Genomic DNA, 21,074 nt, shown 5'->3' with positions numbered 1-21,074 from the left:
AGGTTCGTGGCCAGGTTCAAACCCAGATGAAGTGAGTGTGATTTTAGTTCACCCACCTATTGAGTGTCATACATAAATTTCTCAATTACTGGAATTCTGTAATAATCTGAATAAAACACAACTGATACCATCATAAACCAAATCACCAGGCAGCCAACATTTTCCCAGTTTCCCTTTCTGATTAAACATTCCAACACACTTGCATACTTTCTCTAATACAGGTGCTGAATTCTACCTCGATTACCAAGCAAAAGACAGACAATACTAACATTACAGAATCAATGAAAAACATGATAGATATATAAAGCCATGCCTGGGTATGAGTAACAAAGTGTGTGTTTGTGTAATTGATTTTTTACAGACATGTATCAATCAGATATGATTATTTATGTCTGTGGACTGACTTTTAATGTCACCATCCGAAAGACGTGACTCAGTTTTGAACCTGCGTCCTCGGCTGAATCAGTTTGTAACTTCCATTTTTGGCTAGATTACAGCGCCACAATGCCCCCATTATAAGCTGGATTACAATTTCAACATGATTATTGGCATATAAAGATGGTTATTCGGCACAGCACAAGAACATTTACATGTACATACATGTACAATATTCATTAAAACTAGCCAAGTTGAATTAATTTTAGCCATTTCATTCCTTAGGCAGAATGTTCAACCTGTTTTCATGCAAAGAAATAAATGTACCCTGTAGGAAGCAGACAGCTTTCTTGAAATCCCACTGCAGCTTTAATATTTAAGACAGAATTTCCTGTCAACATTCAAATACAGCTCATGTGCTACATTTCCATGGATTAAGCAATCTCTATATCATAAGCATACATTAATTACATGTATGTATGAGCTAAGATCTTAATACTAATACATGTACCGTATTTGCCGGCGTAAAGGCCGCAGTATTTTTGGAAGAGAAAATATCAAAAAGTCGGGGTGCGGCCTATGCGACGAAAGAGTAAAAAAAAAATTAAAAAGTAAGTCAAAACTAGCACGAATTTGCACATATGGGACTAGATCTACGAAGGGTACGATAACTATACATTTCCACACACCTTACCAACAATTTTATCTCGCATTGTTGACATGAAGACAAAAATAAACTTCCAAAAAACAACATCTGCCGATAGATCTTGATCTAAGTTCGTGCCGATGCATTGCAAAAGTAAAAGAAGGGCCTGTTTAACGGAGCTGCCGCGAAGCATCCAGCACGCGAAGTCGCTATTCTGAATCCATTTCAATACACAAGAGAGAGGCGCAATGTATACATCACATAAAACTACATAAGCTAGCATCAGTGCGGGATGGCCGAGCGGTCTAAGGCGTTGATTTTAGTCAAATCAACATTTATACGCAAGAGATGAAATCCCAACTTTGACAATTTTTTTTTATTTTTTATTTTTTAAATGTCAAAATCGGGGGTGCGGCCTATACGGCGCTGCGGCCTTATCGCCGGCAAATACGGTAGGCCTATTCCCAATTTCTACTTTCTTAAACTTCATTTGATTCCTTATGTAAAAATGTTCAATTGATATTTCAACTAGGGAAACCCTTGTCTTCACCCCCTCCCCCCCTCCGACCCTTTCCCCTACAAAAAAGGAACACCATAAATATCTAGGTTGGACATAAATCAGGGACGAATGTATTTTTGGAGGTGGGTTATCGTCTGGTGCCCATTGATACCCATTAGTGCCCATTATTTATACAATAAAGCATACCAAAAATTACCAATGAACATATAGAATTGTTTTGAAAACAGTATAGTTGTAGGCCTGTCATTTAATACTTTTCTAGTAAATATCTTTGTATCTAGTTAATATTTCTAGAGATTAAAAGAAACAGTCTTTAGTATCAAGAAGGATCGAATGTCAGTCAGAACTTTTCCTTTAAGAGAACAGATGTCCTTTTGAACTATTTGCATTGCAAGTTACAATGACACGCACATATTTGAAGTATTGATCTTGTAGTTTGCTAGCCTTCTTTCACAAACCACAATCCGATGTATATGAGTCATGCACATGTACATTACTACTGTCAATGTCAAAACATGTGTTTATGGCTCTTGAGCTAGCCGGGACCGAGGGGAGAGAATTGTGGGCTATATCCGTCACATTTTCTCCCCCAGTAAAGGAATCATTTCCCTCTGAATGACATACTGGATCATAAAATAGAATAAATTGCCAACTTAAAGAGTAAATGAATTCAGGACTCCTAAATCCTCCCCCTCTCTCACATGGTGCAACCGCAAGCCTGGTACTGTATAAATGAAATTAGTTTACTGCTCATTTTCAGAAGCAGAATGCAATTGAATCCATGTACGTGTACATGTACTGATACATGTAATTTTTTTTAATGGATCTACAAGACATGTTCATATGTATGTTGAGATAGAAAAAGCCCCAAAGACTTTTATATTTTCCCTTGAACTATATTTTCCCTTGTACACCATAATTTCTGTAACTTTGTGATAACAGACAACATTACAAAGTTACACCAAGGGATGATGTCTATTAATTATATAGTGTGTCATTCTGTAAATGGTGAACTAGCTGACATTATTGAAATGTAAATACAAGCCTATAGCTGAAAAATAATAGTCTGTACAATGCAATGTGCATACATGTACATGTATGCCTACTTCAGGCCTATGCTGTTCATCTACATGGTTGGCTTTATTAATATCATGCATAGAAAAAAAATTATCATTGTCAACTTATTGTGAGTATTAAAAGCTGGACCTAGTCGTGGTTATTATGAAAAAAAGAAATATTGTTATAATATCAATGCCCTTTACAAAAGCCAGATAGCGTAAATATACATGTATGTTGTACTCTACATGTACATGTACATGTACCTCCCGGCATATATAGCCTACAGCATATTAAAATACAGGAACACCCACCCTCATGCTCCCCTCTTTATGTTAATGCTACTGTATGTTCATAATGTATGTGTACAGTCATAGGATATTCCATTTCTCCTGAGAGGGGTAACATGACCCACTGCAGAGTCTGGAGGGGAAGAGAGAAATGAGCTTGGGGTTTTCCTCTACCCAATGCCTAGGTCATCTAGAGAGTTCGTCAATAGGTCATGTTCCTCTTTGCATTCATTGTGAATGATTGAGAGAGCATTCCAATCAATTAAAGCTTTGACTGATTTCAAAGACAGGGGTTAGATGTATTCAATTCAATAACAAAACATTGGATATATAGTACACAACAATGATTGTCTACAGAGGGATACAATGTTCACCCTATTTTCAACTGTACTTTGGTTTCTTGTTTACAGGCTGACACAATTATAGGCTTGTGAAATAATTATTTTCATGTAGTACTTCACTTTTTAATTTGTTGTGGTCCACAAAATTAAGGGTCCTTCTTATCCAGGTCCCGCTGAATACAGAATAAAGTCATTTGGGGAGGGGGGGGGGGGGCAACAGTGAAATTTGGGGGGCTTTGAGTGCTGCCTGGTCCTTATTTCAGTGTCGAGCCATTCAGTTTATCGGCCTAAATAGTTTGATTTCAGAATTGCACTACAAGACAGGACATTCCGCAACATATACATGTAACTGTGCTCTCAAGAATATTACACATTAAATCATTCAAAGTGTTGCCCAAATCATTAATTATTTTCCTCTTTTTTTGTGGGGGGGGGGGGGTAGATCCAAATGCAAGTTTGCAATATATAACATTTATCTATCCTCTCTTGCACCTCCTCTCCCCCTCCCCCCCCCCCCCAAAGCCCTAAACGTATTAATTGTTTTTCTATCAAAAGTCAATGAATGACCTTTTATCTTGATTACTGGTGCCTAAAAGTATTGCTTGAATTTTAACTGAACGAATGTTCTATAACATATCTGCAAACGTGGTCAGTGAACTCTTAAACCATTAATTGACCTACATTAATGAGCATATGCCTTTATGAGCTGGCTTTCATGTTGCATGTCACGTAGTTGCTGTCAGAATAGAGATGACTCAATCTTGCCTTCAAGAGTTTATCACAAGACAAGCAAACACAGAGAGATTCTAAATTGCTTCGCTCAGTTTCCATACTCACAGGTTAAATTCTTGTGTCAATAAAACCCCACACGCGACATGCATCCATAAGTATATGCTAACAGTTAACACACATGATGCAATATCTGGGCATGGCCAACTGAAATTACATCTACATGATTTCTTTATTTTGTCTCAACTGTAAAAATATTTAAAGGCCTTTAATAGCATTTTTCATCAGGCTCGATGAAAATATGATGATATCATATCTGCATTAGCTACACTTAGAAATATTGTTTTTAAATTACATCATTCATGAGCACATATAATTTTCTGGGTCATCTTGATAGATCTGAAATAATCCAATATAATACATGTATGTAAACTTGAGTGCATACAGTAGTAAATGTTATGATGTACAGTATCTATTGCGTTTTAACAACAAAAATAAGAACAGCTTTATGCATCAGAAAACAAAAGCCTGGTAACTTGGCAGGAAACAATAGGCTTTGTACATGTAGCTCCAGGTATTCAACATTTCAGAAGATTGATTGAAATATTGTGCTTCCAGAGTTCCAGGTCATTATCCCCAAAGGCTCTCTGTCTAATTCTGTGCCAGTCTTTTCTTCTTCTTTTTTTTCCTTATCTTTTTTTGTCTCATCTGTCTGTGTTTTCGTCTGTATATTTGTCTGTCTGTATTTTAGACACACATTTATCCTTTCACATTACTCTATATTTATTTCATCGCATCTTTCTACTTTCTGTCTACAGCATCTCTCTCTCTCTCTCTCTCTCTCTCTCTCTCTCTCTCTCTCTTCCTCCCTCTCTCCCTCCCCCTCTCTCTCTCTCTGTAATGCTAGCTTTCTCCTGATCTGTCATCCCTTACCCATGGACCTATTACCTCACTCTCCTCCTATCTGCCCATCTCTTTCAATTCAACTTTCAATCTCTCTATCGACATACAAGCCGACAACCTATGTTGGTGTCGACTAAGAGCTCTCCTCTACTCGTGAAGCTTATTTTTCTCCAGGATACGAATATCATCTCGTCCAGTCTACATAATTTTCACATTATCCCCTTGCATACATGTAGCTAGCCCAGGTACATGTAAAAGCACCTTACAAGGCATCAAGTTCATATTAATGTATGCCCAACCCCATCAAATACTTACATTAATCATCCAGCACATCAAGCCTGGACATGTACACTGTAGGGCCTGCACGTCACATTTTGGAAACATCTGGTTGTATTTTCCACAAACAATACTTTTTAACCAGCCCTGAGGTTTTTTTTTTATTCAATGCAAAAATCTGTGGTAATTTTTTTTGTATACAATGCAGAGGCATGAAATTTCCATAAACTTTATTGCTTTTTTTCATGCTTTGGCCCCAGTTTTGCATGATTTATTAAGAGTGAGGTAGAACGCTTTCAAGTTCCCATAGGCACCCAGAAGCACCCTAGGGGAACAATGTTCCTTTTGTTTTTTCAAGCTTTTCCCAAAATCTTGTTCCGTTTATCCCTGAGAGTAAGATTTAGTCTCACTCCAAGATACGAGTCTGGCGCCATCGTAATGCCGTCAGCAAAGATGAAGTTTGAAGTGATCAAGGCGATGATAATAGATGATATACAGGTGTAGTCTCTTGTTTTCAAAATGTAAAGCCAGGAGTTCCCAAGGTTTATCTTACCCCATGGTCTGGACCATCCTCTACATTTACGTAGCAGAGACATTGTCAATTAAGAAGAGGCAATACATGTTCATGAATAAACGCTTTCTTATTTGGTTCATAGTGGAGGTTTAGATGATACAACATAGTTTAAATTATAACTTCTTTTGTGAATTTGGGTCAAAGAGATGCATGCAAAAATCACATTTCTACCTCATCTAAATCTACAAGCACCTTGCTTCTGGTTCTGTAGAATCATTAAAGTTGATTGGGCGGATGTACAACGTATTGACGGTACTACTTTCACTGAATGTCAACCAAACACTAGGGAATTGATGACACATTCACAATCTCACCAAAGTAGCTGATCAGACAAAGTGCACATGTCCTACTTTTCATTGCAACTTGGGGTTAGTGTTCTTTCAAGAGACACCTACATTAGCCCATCCCGCCCCTTAATACTTATCCATCTCTTGCCTTCCCCCTTTTACCATCCCCTTCCCTTTCACCCTCCCCATCCCTTTCTCCTTGCCCCTTACAAATCAATGACCTCCCCTTCAGACAGAACTCTAGTGATTGAAAATAAGCCTCACCTGTCAAAATAAGTTTTCACTCATTAATTCTTTTTCTTGCCATTTCAACATTAAACAACAGGAAATTTTGACCAAAATATACATGTATGTCCATGACTTCGTGCCCTTCTTGGCTCTTGCTAGCTGCACAACAATGTCTCATTTTGTAGTACAGTTAATGTATGACAATGGGTGATAAATAGGAGGCCTTGTCAATGTTCTTTTTAATGTTACTCTATATATTCTTTCTTATTATCATTATGACTCGCATCAAACACCACATAGTCAGGCCTTAAATTAATCGACGGCCATCGACGGCCAGGCCGTCGATGCCCCTATGACTGGCCGCGGTGCCCTCCCAAAAAAGATAAATTCACGGCCAAAAAGGCCGTGCCCTTTTTTTCAAACTGGCCGACGTGCCCTTTTTTTTTTAAATTTGCGCACGTAAAACCACCAATTGCGCCCATAATCATCTAAAACTAGACGGCAAGGCGCAAGTGTTTTCCGTGAAAATGCGCCCATAAATTATTAGAACAGTAAAAATACACGAATCACGAACAGTTTGCCGCCCACGAGCTCTCTTCTAGCTTCGTATTTAGTGCTTTAATAAGGCGTAAGTGCCGTGAAAATGCGCCCTTTGTTATATAGGCAATGCGCTAGCGCACGTACGTTCATGCGATCGCATGATATGCATATGGTGCATGCTGTTGACGCACGCATGTGCGTACGTACAAATCGAAGGCCAGGCCGGCCAGGATCAAGAAAACAAATCGTCAAATGGAGAAATAAACAAGCATTCAAATAGTCATTAGAGATCTGTCGAGGTTTGTTTGTAGGTCTAGTTTATTATTTTATCTCAAATAGAATTTAGAATTATCTTATTAATAAGTTAAGAACACCTACGATGTTCTCGATCGTAGTTACTCTCATTTTGCCACCAGCCGACCTCGCTTCAAAAAGCTACCCCGCCAGCTTCCCAAGACGAACGTTTCGAGTCCCGGTAAAATTCCGAGGGTGCATCGGTTTCGCTGGCAAACTTCCAGCCCGACAGCTTCCCACCAAAAGTGGCGAGAGTGTGTGTGCGAGGAACGATTTTGGTTTCGTGAATGCACGTTACGCAACTGAGCTGAGCGTGTCACTTTCAGCTGTCGAATGTCTATAAGGACATTTTTACATCTTATTTCATTAGTTAGGCCTATCTAGACCTTTCTATACAACAGTTAAAAAGATAATTTCTTCAAATTTGCTCCTACTACCGAGAGAGTGGCGGAAGGTTTGTGTGTGAGGTGCGATTTTGATTTGGAATACCCGGCCCGGTAAACTTGCCAAGTCCTTCTGACTTTCGATGTTTGTGAAATTGACAATTTATTTATTCATTTGCTCATCAATATTTTTAGTTACTTTAAAATACTGTTTAATGTGCAAGTTTGATGTTCTTAATCAATTTTTCCTGTTCATATTGTTAAGATTAAAAAGTTATTAAATTGATCGTTCGATCTATTCACATTATGAAATTAACATTTGTAGACTCTCTTTGAACTTATGATTAGATAAGGGGCCTATCTGTTTTTGGAAAATTGCCCCTTGCTCTGGTAAATTCCCGTGGCAAAGGGCAACTTAAAAAAAAATACCCCTTGCTCCTGGCTGCTAAATCTAAGGCTTGCGGGCCGCCGCCTTGTTTGTATGTACCGTAGACCTCTTTACATTCTGTGAAGAAGCTGGTGCTAAAGTCATGGGAAATTGATCCCGCACAAGTTTCATAAATACACATGACATCTAACAAAAATAGAATCAATTTTTTTGGCCTCATACTCGATGCCCTTTTTGTAAAATATTTTGGCCTCGATGCCCTTTTTGTAAAAATATTTTGGCCTTGGTGCCCTTAAAAATATGAGGTACTCAAGGCCAAACTGGCCTTGCCCTAAAAATGACGAAATTTAAGGCCTGCATAGTATCATACTCTCATTCCAATACTTACATGTAGTTCCAACTGACTGATACCTGTAACTATAACAAACCACAGTATGGTAGCACTAGTACTACAACTAGTACAAGGTTATGACAAACAACACTAATGATAAGATTTTTAAAAGGCCAATTATACATGTACATGTCTTTAAACAGGTAGCCAACCTGGGCTTGGATATCATGTGAATTGATTACTGTAAAGCCTATCAAGTTCAAAAGATATACACCTCATTGTTAAAGATCTAAGAGCCTTCGTTTTGGTATATTTTTAGATTAAATACAATTCTTATCTGATAAAATTCTGGCATTTAAACCTTATGATGAATTTTAGTAGTCTAGCTGAACAAGGATAAGACACGGCTAGCTTTACTCATCCCTTGCAGGAAAAACAGAAATTTGTTGATGTTTTATAGAGCGATGCTCATTTGAGAATGGTCTCCGGAACAGTGACTGTGACAAAAATATTTCTTCCTCACACTGTTTCACAGGTCTTTTTATTTCTCTTGTAGATTAATTAACTCACATAATTGTATTGTTCTTTGCTAGAACTCTCTATTGTTTTCTCTTTAATTGTTGTTGTTATTTTTATTGTTTTTAAGAGCTCTACGCTTTCCAAAGCAAAATCCCTTATCACTCTGAATCTATTTCCCTGAATATTTTTTTTTCATCAGATTTTTAAATGCAAAAAGTTTCTTTGAGCTATGGGGATGGGTAAGTGGCCATCAAATATGTTGCCATTGTACATTTCCCTACACTTACATGTACTGTGTATTGGACGTTACCATGGCATGACCCATTAAAATAAAACCCCATTATTCACTCCTGTATTAATGCACGGTGCATGCATAGTCACGGTAGCATTCATTCAACAATTTGTATGTTATTGGAAGGACATTTCAATATAGTCCTACAATGTTGAAATACATGGAGAGAGAAAATGAGAAGAGGATATAGAGAGAAAAGAGGAACAAAGGAACAGAGGGAGAGAGGGAGAAAGAGAAGGAGAGGGGGTGTGAGAAAGAGAAGGAGAGGGGGTGTGAGAGAGAGAAACAGAGAGAGTGAGATGGAGAGAGACAGAGCCAGACAGAGAGACAGACAGGGGGACAGAGACAGATAGAGAGATAGGGAGGGATACGTGTACATGGAGAGATACATGTACTGTACATGTAGAGGGAGAGAAAGAGATACACATACATGTACATGTAGTGAGAGAAAGAGGGGAGATAGAGACACATACACACTATTGCACAGACACACAGACAGACATACAAACAGGAAGAGACAGAGAAAGGTTTAAAGAGAGAGAGAAAAAAAAAAGAAGAAAGAGAGAGAGAGAGAGAAGAAGAAGAAGAAGAGAGAGAGAGGGCATCGATCTAGCCTGCACAGACCATATCGTACACACCTGATAAATATTTACACAAGGATTGTCTTCCCGATTCCCCATGAACAGGCTGTCTTTAGATGTGTGTCTTGACTGTCTTCAGTCGTGTCTACTATAATCTAATAGATTACTTGCAATGCAATAATGCAGCGAATGGCAGGGGTTTGCCTCACCTTGCAACCACTATGTCACATGAAAGCTCGACCCCCTCCCCCCCCCCCCAAACAAAGCACTCTGAATAAAGACAGACCAAGATGAAAAAGACTGTGAATAAAGTCCTTTAGAGGAACTGCATCCCCAATGCCCCCCTCCCCCCCCCCCCCCCCATCAAACATTTTGATGGATATTACTGGCCCTGTGCCCCTTAAAAATCCATTTTGTCATACATATACCTACATGTAAGTACACAAAAGCAACATATGCCCCCCCCCCCCTTAAACTGTGTTCCTGTTGCCTCCCCCTTTACAAAATTCTGGATATTCCCCTATTGAGAACTTGAGAAGTACATGCATTTCATCTCCACAAATCAAACATCCAATATGAAATTATCAGCAAACAAAATTATGACATGATATTTCAAAGTCCCCCCCCCCCCCTCCCAATGACAAAAATGATTAATACAAATTTACCAAGCCAGCTCTTAGAAGCCATAACACCACTAATCCTCGACCCTGATTGTTGTGAGGACAAATTGATGATCTCTAAAAGTGCTTCTATTTTATATGGAGTTTATCTGTATACAAAGCATTCTGTTCATGATTGATTACCTGTAGTGTTCATGTATGAAGCAGGCTCCCAAAATTGATTGGCAGCCCACGGTCATAAATCTTAGCTTACTGATTCCTTTTATTGAACGGAAATTGAATAGATGACGCTATTGCGCACATTTTCATAGTTCTTTATTACATGTAGGATGACATGACACAGAATTGGTCCAAACTGTAATTAGGAAAAAAACAAGCACCTACTGTACATGAGAGAAAGAGTATCAAATAATTCTGATTTTACAATAGTAAAAAATTAATAAAGATTAAGAAAATTTAGACACTCATCGTAATTTTGCCCCAATACTGTATTGAAAGTGTACAATGCTTTTTTGGATGTTGACTACATACATACATTTTTTCAGTTCGTACTTGTTTTTCTATTTTCATAACCAGAAAAGTCCGATAAAATTTGACATCATACTCTTCCTTTCAAATAGTTTTCATCTTATGTATTGCTAACTTACAACATTGAGAGTGATCATGAGAGCGAAATCAAAATAATTTTTTCTGTGCCAAAAACAATGACATGAAAACTGATTATCGAATTCCTGGAATGCACAAGGCTAAATCAGAATTCCTCTGTACACCATTTCAAGCAAAGATCCATGCAATGTTGTACATCACACAGGAAACACACAAAACACACACACAAACACTCTCACTCAGCATACTGTATACAGAAAACGCCATAGCAGAAAGCTGCAGAATTGTGTGGGCGAGTGCATTATGAACCTCATACATGGGATACATGGGACATGCCATTAGGCACATAAGTCAAGTACTATTTCCATCCTCCTTCAACATAACATGGGTAAAACCCAAGGGTAGCGCACCCACTTGTGGGCAAGTGGAGCCCTTGTCTACTGCAGATGTTGAAGTCATGGGACCGTTCTAGTATGGGCATGGACAGACCTTGAGGGTGAAGTGGAGGCCCAAAATGAGTGAAAAGTATTATATTTCTGATCAACTCTTGCAACAAGAATTCTAGAAATTTCTTTGATGGATAAATTTCTGGCTTTTTATGAATGTTCAGTTTATGCAAAATACAATGTACTGTAGGTCTCCATATGTACATGTACATGTACATGTAGAAATGGAAATACCTTTGCTTGATGATTTTTCACACCATATAATACTTCACAGACCCACTTGTTTAATGTCAGTGTACATTTTGTACAGTATGTCTACAAAATATTGGTCCAAGTTTTGATGAACCATAATTGGTAATTGGTAAGTAAATCAAGTATAAAAGTAAATCAAATACATTCTTATCCTAATTCCTTATATAAAGAATTCTTCCTTTTCTTCTGTTAATCTTCAAAAGGCTATGGAGCCTATCTCAACGATCTTTAGAAAGATTACTACTAAACACAGGGTTTACACCCTACTCTTTGCAAGAAATTTAGCGTATTACTTGCGCAGGGTGCGAGTCTCCTACAAACAGGGCCTCTAGAATAACGTTCCGTCCTTGGAACGGAGCGTTTTCCCCAGACCCTGAGCCTGCATCAAAGAACACATGGGTGGTGCGTTCTTACACACAAAGCGGCGGCAATCATTTTTGTCTGTTCAGTGAAGGACTTGAACCCATGCACATGAAAAAAGCCATGATAGCCAGACAAAGTTTTGATTTGTGTCACATCGCCTCCTGTTACAATTTGGAGAATGTTGGCAACAATATTTTATCTGTTTCTGCTGTATGTGATTGGGCATCTACATGTAGTGATTGTAAACTATAATTAAATAACCTGGATTTAAAAAAAGAATAAACAAGTTTTTGTTCACACACAGCTACATTTTAGCACCGTCTAGATGTCTCTCCTTCTCTCTCTCTCTCTCTCTCTCCCCTGTATTTACATTTTCTGTTTATTCTTCTTCTTTGTTTATTTGTCTTCCAATATTCTACATTTAATGTACATGTATGCATCACAAACATCAGGTACAAAGTTCATACAAAATTGCAATGACTACACTACTAATTGCAATTTTATTCTCGCTGTGTTTCAATACCAGACCTGTCCAATATGTTCATGTACATGTACATGTACATGTATCTGTGATTAGTATTTCTATGAAATTATTGAATCTCTTACAAATTTGCCATGACCTTTATAATCTGAAGCAGTTTTAACCTACCGGTAACCTTCATTTCTCCAGTACATTTTAATTTATCTCATTACAAGCAAAATCAGAGAATATTGGGAGATCAAGCATTTTGGAGATCGAGCATACATCTACGCATGCACGCGCCCAAAACTGTGGAAGGCAAAGTTAAAAATTAGGAAATCTACATTTTTTTTAAATGTTCTTTAAATCTTTATGTTGTAGGTTAATCTTAAGCACATCAGGAGCTCTTGCATCACATATTGCATCATGGTGTCTGCGCTCTACAGATGTATGTACATGTATATCATTTTGCATTTTGCATTTTCTTTCTTATGTAAATGTACACGATTCTTTGTCATGATATAATGTGTTCCCTAATTTTTTGAAGCACCTTGTGCATTTAATTAAAATGGATAATGGCGCTATATACAGGTAAATCTCATGTAGGCCTAATGGATAATTATGGCTGCTGCTTTATACTTGTACATGTACTACATTGTACATGTACAGACAAATTAGTTTATTACTAGACTAATTATTACTTCTAAAATATTGACTGTTTTGTTTATTAAATGTCCTTATGAAAATCTGTTCATCTTTCAAGAAATTGATACAATTGATTCTTGATAAGGCAACACTATTAATGGAAATGAGAGGAAAATCAAAAAACAAAAACCCTCAATAAAGTAATGTAGGCAAGGTAAAATGTCTTCCTACACACATACGTCATCTCAGAACATGGAATAGCAAGGGCATGACGGAAGCATTATTACATGCATGCATTGTCAATAATGCATAACGCCCGAACACAGCGCCGCTCAGCGCTCGCTGCTATGGGATAAATGATGCGAGGCAAAGGGTCTGCTTGTAAGATACACACTGAATGTACAAGCATCTTGTGCATCAGACTCGTCTTGGCTCATCCTCTCCTCTAGCTCTCCTCTCTAATACCGGTACATCATAATAAGACATACATTTTATATGATATCTCTGTGTCTTTTCCGGTCTAAATACATCTCTACCTGTGTACAACTCTGTACCTTTCTGTCTACATGTATGTCCGTATGTTGGTCTGTCTGTCTGTCTTATTCTCACTCTTTACATCCATCTCTCTCCCCCTCCCCATCTCCTTTCCTCCATATGATGATGATCCCCTCCTCTTTCTTTCTCTCTCTGTCTCATTCTACCTACAATGTATTCTATCTTTCTCTCTCTTTCTCTCTCTCTCTCTCTCTCTCTCTCCTGCAAGTGCCATTGTTTCTTTCTGTCTGTCTGCCTCTCTCTCTCTATTCATACAGCAACTGTCCTTCATATTTCTTTCAAACGGTTCTGTGCCTCCTCTTTCCTCTATCCTTCTATTAGGCCTAAAAAAAAAAATTGATGACTTGGCGTAACCCGCCCGACCCTATTTTTATCGCCGACCCTACGCTTTTTTTTTTTTTTTTTTTTTTTTTTTTTTTTTTTTTTTTTTTTTTTTTTTTTTTTTTTTGATAAAGGATTCTGAAATACTGGAGACATTTTTAACTGTTTGTTATTACAGAGCCATTCACAATTGTAAATATTTTCACAAGTTGTAATTGGCTACTCTTTTCAACCCTCATTCTTCAAGATTTTGGATACATGTTAACATGTTAACATGTTAACCTCTAGACAAGTTATAAAAATGCTAGTCAATACATTGTGAAAATACTAATATTTGTGAACAGCCCCTTCTAAACCTACATATTCACCTGTTTATCCTGTTGAAGACAGTGTCTGAGATATCTCAGGCTGGGGTCTGTTGGAAACCTATTAATGCGTTTGTATGTTTGCATTTTATGTGCATGAGGGTGTATGTACATGTACATGTATGTATGCAGGGGGGGGGGGGCAGGTGTATGTATGCATCCCCCAGGTCCCAAGGTGATCAAGATTTCAACAATTTCTTGCTCACTTTGCTATGGTGGCCCTGAAGGGACATCGCGAATAGACTAAATCGTGAAAAATATGCGATAAAATTCACGATATCGTCAATTTTATCGCATATTTTTCAAGAAGAAATTCACGAAATTGACGATATCGTGAACTTTATCGTGAACTTTTCACGATGAAATTGACGATATCGTGAATTTTATCGTGAAAAGTTCACGATATAAAGTTCACGATATCGTCAATTTTATCGTGTACTCTATCGTGTACTCTATCGTGTACTCTCCTGACGGGCGCTTCGTAAACAAAACCAGCCCTAGCTGGGGGAGACAGAGAGAAGGAAAAAAGGGAAAGGGAAAGAGAAGATAAAAGGAAAGAAAGAATAATAAGAAGAAAAGAGGGAAACGGGGGGGGGGGGGGGCGAAGGGCTCTTGCCTCCTCCTCACTCCCCCCCCCCCTCCCCGCCAAAAAATAAATCAGAGAGAGAGAGAGAAGGGAAAGGGAAAGGGAAAGAGAAGATAAAAGGAAAGAAAGAAGAGGAAGAAGAAGAAAAGAGGGAAACGGGGGCAAAGGGCTTTTGCCTCGTCCCCCCGCCCCCCGCCAAAAAATAAATAAGAGAGAGAGAGAGAGAAGGAAAGGGAAAGAGAAGAAAGAAAGAGAAAAACGAAAAAGAGGGAGAATAGGAAAGAAAGGAAAAGAAAGGAGGCAAGAGCCCTTCGCCCCTGTTTCCCTCTTTTCTTCTTCTTCTTTCTCTTCTTTCTTTCCTTTTATCTTCTCTTTCCTTTTCCTTTCCCTTCTCTCTCTATCTCTTATTTATTTTTTTGGCGGGGGGTGGGGAGGGAGGAGGCAAGAGCCCTTCGCCCTTCCCCCGTTTCCCTCTTTCCTTCTTATTCCTCTTCTTTCTTTCCTTTTATATTTTCTTTCCCTTTCCCTTCTCTCTCTTATTTATTTTTGGCGGGGGGGGGGGGGAGGAGGCAAGAGCCCTTCGCCCTTCCCCTGTTTCCCTCGTATTCCTCTTCTTTCTTTCCCTTTCCCTTCTCTCTCTCTCTCTCTCTCTCTCTTATTTATTTTTTTTGGCGGGGGGGGGGGGGAGGTAAGAGCCTTTCGCCCTTCCCCCGTTTCCCTCTTTCCTTCTTCCTCTTCTTTCTTTCCTTTTATATTTTCTTTCCCTTTCCCTTTCCCTTCTCTCTCTCCTTATTTATTTTTTGGCGGGGGGGGGGGGGAGTGAGGAGGAGGCAAGAGCCCTTCGCCCCCCCCCCCCCCCCCGTTTCCCTCTTTTCTTCTTATTATTCTTTCTTTCCTTTTATCTTCTCTTTCCCTTTCCCTTTTTTCCTTCTCTCTGTCTCCCCCAGCTAGGGCTGGTTTTGTTTACGAAGCGCCCGTCAGGAGAGTACACGATAGAGTACACGATAGAGTACACGATAAAATTGACGATATCGTGAACTTTATATCGTGAACTTTTCACGATAAAATTCACGATATCGTCAATTTCATCGTGAAAAGTTCACGATAAAGTTCACGATATCGTCAATTTCGTGAATTTCTTCGTGAAAAATATGCGATAAAATTGACGATATCGTGAATTTTATCGCATATTTTTCACGATTTAGTCTATTCGCGATGTCCCTTCAGGGCCACCATACTTTGCTCACACAGTGTGTGTGTCCATATATGTGTGTGTCCGTATATGTGTGTGTGTGCGTGGAGTTATTTGAACATATTGTGGTCTACCCCTCTCATCAGATCATCCCCAAGGTCTGAGGACCTATCTACGCCACTGTATGTATGTATGTGTATGAATGGCTAATTTCATGTATGCAAATATAAGCAACAACAACAACAAAAAAAAACAAAAAAAAAAAAAAAAAAAAATCGCCCTACCTACCCTAATTTTCAGTGACCCGTTACGCCAAGTAATCAATTTTTTTTTTTAGGCCTTATCCTCAAACACATACATGTAACTGCGTAGATCTTCTCTCTCTTACCCATTTTTAAAACATTTTCTCAGTAAATAACAATCTCTATTGAAACTGCTCTAATCAACAATGTTTATGATTTGTCTGCGTCTTATAAGAATTAAAGAGATACCATAGAACGTGTGCTGCATATTAATGACATGTTTATGTACAGTACATGTATCCATTATCAACAATGATCACAAATTAAGGATAAAAAGAAGGAAGTCTTTGTGTTTACCTTTAACAATCTGTCTTGCTGCTTTATTGTAGACCTCTTCCTGTGTTGTGTTAGGCTTGAATATACGATCAAACATGAACAGCTTTCCCTGTAACAGAGAGGAAATAAACAAAGAAGAAAAACAAAATGAAGAGTAATCCCACCATCAATAGCACATGAAACCTTGTGAATCATTACTTAAAGCTAAAGACCAGTTATGGTCATGCAATTGCATAGTGAAAGAAACGTTGTGAAATCGATCAGAAAAGGTTGATCATCTAGCATAGATGTACTGCAAGGTTCTGGAATCATCAAAATCATAAGAAATTTGGCAAGGTTTTGGAATCATCAAAATTATAAGAAATTTGGCAAGGTTCTGGAATCATCAAAATTATAAGAAATTTGTCTTCATAAAGTTAGAAGCACTGTACACAGAAATATGTATATGGGACTACACACACGTGCGCAACACATGCATTTGTATCGCTCAACAGTATATAGATATACTAATTTACCAAATATATCAATTAGTAGGCGGTTTCCCGTCAAAATTGTTATCGTCATGTAATATTCAAAACATATTCTTTCACATGATCGGTAATAAGAGCTTCCATTTCATTTTTTGAAATTGGGGCGCTTCCAATACTGGTCTTTACCTTTAACCAAATAATGGATTAATTAGACCTGCATATGAACATGTACAGTACATGTACTTACAAAATTGAAATACATACTTTGTGGGATATATGCAGGAAGCTCTTTGAAACACAATTCTGTCTCCAATTATTTCAGTTAAAAGTGAAAAAGAAAAATTATGACTGTTGAGGTGACTTATGGTAGAAAAACAGGAGGAAAAAAAAAAAATTTAATATATATTATACTAGACACATTGCATGAAGTGCCCTTTGCAGTACATGAATATTTTGATGTTCACAGAACATTTATCTATTGATTTTCTTGAAAACATATGGTGCTATATTTAGAGAGGAAATTTGTATGTACATACCTGTACATGTATTGTATGCACATGCCATATTAGATATTTTTTACAGTCTTGTTTCTCATCCTGTGTAACTTTTGTAACTTAATTAAACATACGCTGTACATGTACATATAGTCCGGCAGCCATCTCGATATACCTTGTTTTAGGGTCTATAGTTTTTTTTTCTTCGGATTATAGTTCCTTAGACCATCAATTTGAAGAATTCGATTGCTGACACTCTGTCAGCATTGAGCAATTTGAGATATGTGACGTCATACAAAATGGCCGCCAAAATCCCCATTTTAACCAAAATTAATGATATAAAAAGTTTTAACAGCATTTTACTACATTAAATGGCAGTCAAATATCTTAATTTTTTTCTAGAATCATCACTAAATAAAAATTGCGATGCTGTATGATCACAAATGATATGCAAATTTGCATAATTCGGAATGGCGCCCTCTATAGACACATTAACTTGAATAGTTCAAAATGATGGCCAAATACCAATTTTTAACATGAGATTATCATATGTCATGAGTCAGATGCACTGCATGGATACAGTGAGTAAAAATTCGTCGCTGTTTTCACGAAGTGACGGTAGTGAAAAAAAATTGCATTCACTTTGCGTTACGATTTTCCTCACTACCGTCACTTCGTGAAAATAGGGACGAATTGTGCTGCACATTTATTTTTATTTTGTAATTTTATACTCGAAGAAAACATGGTTGAATTTTATGCTCTCTGTCCCATAGATATGAGGTGGCATATGGTGATAAATGCCCATTTTCAGTGACAGCGTTAAGAAACTAGATTTGTATTCTAAGGTACTAGATTCTTTTAAATTAACCTACAAATTACGAACTACCGATACGATACAGGACTATATCCGTTTATAAGTTTGCTTCAAAATCTTGAAATTTGTTTAAAAGCCCTCTAAAGTGTTGGGAGCCCTAAAATATTCCATGCGGAAGAGGGTGTCATTTAACACTTAATTCTGCAAAGTGAGGTCGTGACTGTAATGCGTGCTTCCAAACGCATGTTTGCAAATGAGCTCTCTTTTAATAACATTTTCTACAAACGCTTGAGGTAGTTTGAGGTAGTGAGGCAAGGTTTGGGGGTATTTGGAGCTCCTAGTCTTCGGACCCTTGATAGCCACACGTTGATACGAGCCTCTGGCATTCAGTTGGTTGTTGACTGTCCATAACATGAAGCAAAGCATTGAGTAGGTTGAGTGATGACATATGACCAGGCTGCATCAACATTGCCAACTGAGTCCTAAGGGAGTCGAATCTTCTGCTTCATCACTTTCAGCATTGTATCCTATCCAATGCCAAAGTATGCCCCAAGAGTGTCGCATCCCGTCAACGCATGTCCTGCCAACATCGATGGAATGATATCTCCTAACTTGTCTACATTAGCAGGAACATCAATAACAATTCAATTTGTGAAGGGGCGTCTCCATGGTCATTGGCGTTTTATAAGTCCGTCATGTAGATAATGATCGATGCAAAAGTAGTACGTAGACGTCTGTGTCATCCACTAGGACCCTAACATACATCTTCTCATTAGCATCAATTCAAATCGCTTGCTGTACTTCGATGTTGCCTGCTTCATCATAACTATGTTGTGGACAGACCTTTCCTTGCCATGACATCACTGCCTGGAATCACTTCAACAGGAACCTCATCTTGACGGTAAAGGCCTGCTTGTGCTTTTGCCTATTTCTGAGCACCCAATCATCCTGCAGACTCGCGCATATAATTACGATGTCGATCAACTGTAGTTTGTTGTCATGAAAAGATAGTGAAGTTAGCAACACTAGAGACACGTTTCAACAACTTCTCTCCCTAGCTTTATTGATCTTTCCAAAGCTTTTGACTGCGTACAACATAAACGCCTATGGAAGATTATGAGCTGGATGGGCTTTCCAGCATATATAATTCAACTCATCCAGTCGCTCTACCAATACCTAGAAGCAACAGTAAGAACAGAGAATGGCTACACCGAAAGGTTCACTATTGGTCACGTTGTCCGTCAAGGCTGCATCCTATCACCATCTATGCTGTATTCATTATGAGAAAGGCATTTTATGGTCAAGTTTCTGTTGGTGGACGAACGATCACCAACCTAAGATACGCCGACAATACAACACTCTCTGGCGTATTGATGGGGAAGAGTTGGGGGGGGGGGGGGGGGTTGGGGACAGTTAAACCCCCAAACAAAATTCAAACTGTTTTTTCTATATATTCGATACCAGTGATTTACAAATGTTGCTGAAATGACATGATTTTCCTGGGTTTTTTCTCACTTTTTAGTAAATTATTATTTGTTAAGCGTATGTTGGAAAATGACAAATCCCAAATTACACAGTCAAGCAAAAAATATGCTTATTTAAAAGCCTACATGTCAGGGTCCGCAGAACAGCGGGGCTCAGGGGACTCGAGCCCCCTCACTTTTTGTATAAAGTATGTTGAAGAGAACTAGAAAGAAAGAAAGAAAGTGACCTGAGGTGAAATGAGGTATCAAAATATGTTCATCTTACAGTTAATAAATGCCTGAAACCTTTGAGCTAGCTGTGCCCCTTGAACACCACGCCAATTTGCGCTCCTCTCTTCCTGATCGTAAATACTTCACCCCCCCCCACCCCGATTTTAAAAAAGTTCTGCGGGGCCTGCATGTAACATGTATGAGTGGTGGTGATGCAGATTGTTTTTCTGCCCCTCTAAGTGTTTTTGCTCAGTATGCTACTGACAACACTTATAACAAGAACATCAGAATAACTACTAGAACTCTTTAAAAAAGAGTGAAGGATGCAAGTGAATAATTTGGACCCTACCTCAATGGGAAAAAGACCTGGATCATGATTGGTGGAAATTAACTACATGCAACAGAGCATGGTGGTTGATGGAGAAGAAGTTGATCAAGTGGACAAGTTTATATAATGTTCTTAGGTCAATGATTGTCAAGGAGGGTGGAAGCTCGGCAATATCTGCCTTTGAAATGATCGAGGTGTTGGAGGAAGCTACTTGGGATATCATGAAGAGATTACAACACCAATGGACACAATTAATGTCCATCATCGGAGATCAACCGCCACTTGCTACCAGGATTGACGGTACAAGCTACAATAGTTTGGTCACGTTAGCAGAAGATCAGGAGACAACCTTGACAAATTATCATTCAAGGTACCTTTGAAGGAACAGGTAACAAAGGAAGACTCAAGCTCAGATGGACTGACGACCTTCGGGAAATCACTAGCCACCCTCTAAATACTAAAGACACTCTACCGGATTGCAGGAGACAGATGCCGATCAAAAGGTCTCATCAAACGGGTCACAATGGTGAGCCATGATCTATATGACAACGACGACGACGACGAATAGTAAGAGATAGTTTCTTGGAGGGCAGCAGTGACGCGGGACTCAGTTGGAAGACTCTCGACCCGTTATGACCTCTAGATACTCTCGGATCTGTCAAACACCAAGCAAAAATCATCAGATTTTCATCCACAGCAGAGCACAACCATCAATGACTGTACAAGGTTGTT

The 21,074-nt window shown here is 38.5% G+C and overlaps 1 protein-coding gene across 1 annotated transcript in view; it reads right to left on the bottom strand.

Annotated features, from left to right (window-relative positions):
* Positions 1-16,651, bottom strand: part of LOC373178 (kinesin heavy chain) — a gene marked incomplete at its 5' end in the record, with an annotated part of 52,194 nt that extends 35,543 nt beyond the window's left edge. Inside the window, 1 exon segment of the mRNA NM_214463.1 lies at positions 16,564-16,651. Within this exon segment, the coding sequence (NP_999628.1) occupies positions 16,564-16,651 (88 nt within the window).
* Positions 16,652-21,074: the final 4,423 nt, after the last annotated feature.

Source organism: Strongylocentrotus purpuratus, unplaced genomic scaffold (assembly GCF_000002235.5).
Source record: "Strongylocentrotus purpuratus isolate Spur 01 unplaced genomic scaffold, Spur_5.0 spur5_scaffold_19, whole genome shotgun sequence".
NCBI classification, from domain to species: domain Eukaryota; kingdom Metazoa; phylum Echinodermata; class Echinoidea; order Camarodonta; family Strongylocentrotidae; genus Strongylocentrotus; species Strongylocentrotus purpuratus.
This window is presented reverse-complemented; position numbering and strand designations above follow the sequence as displayed.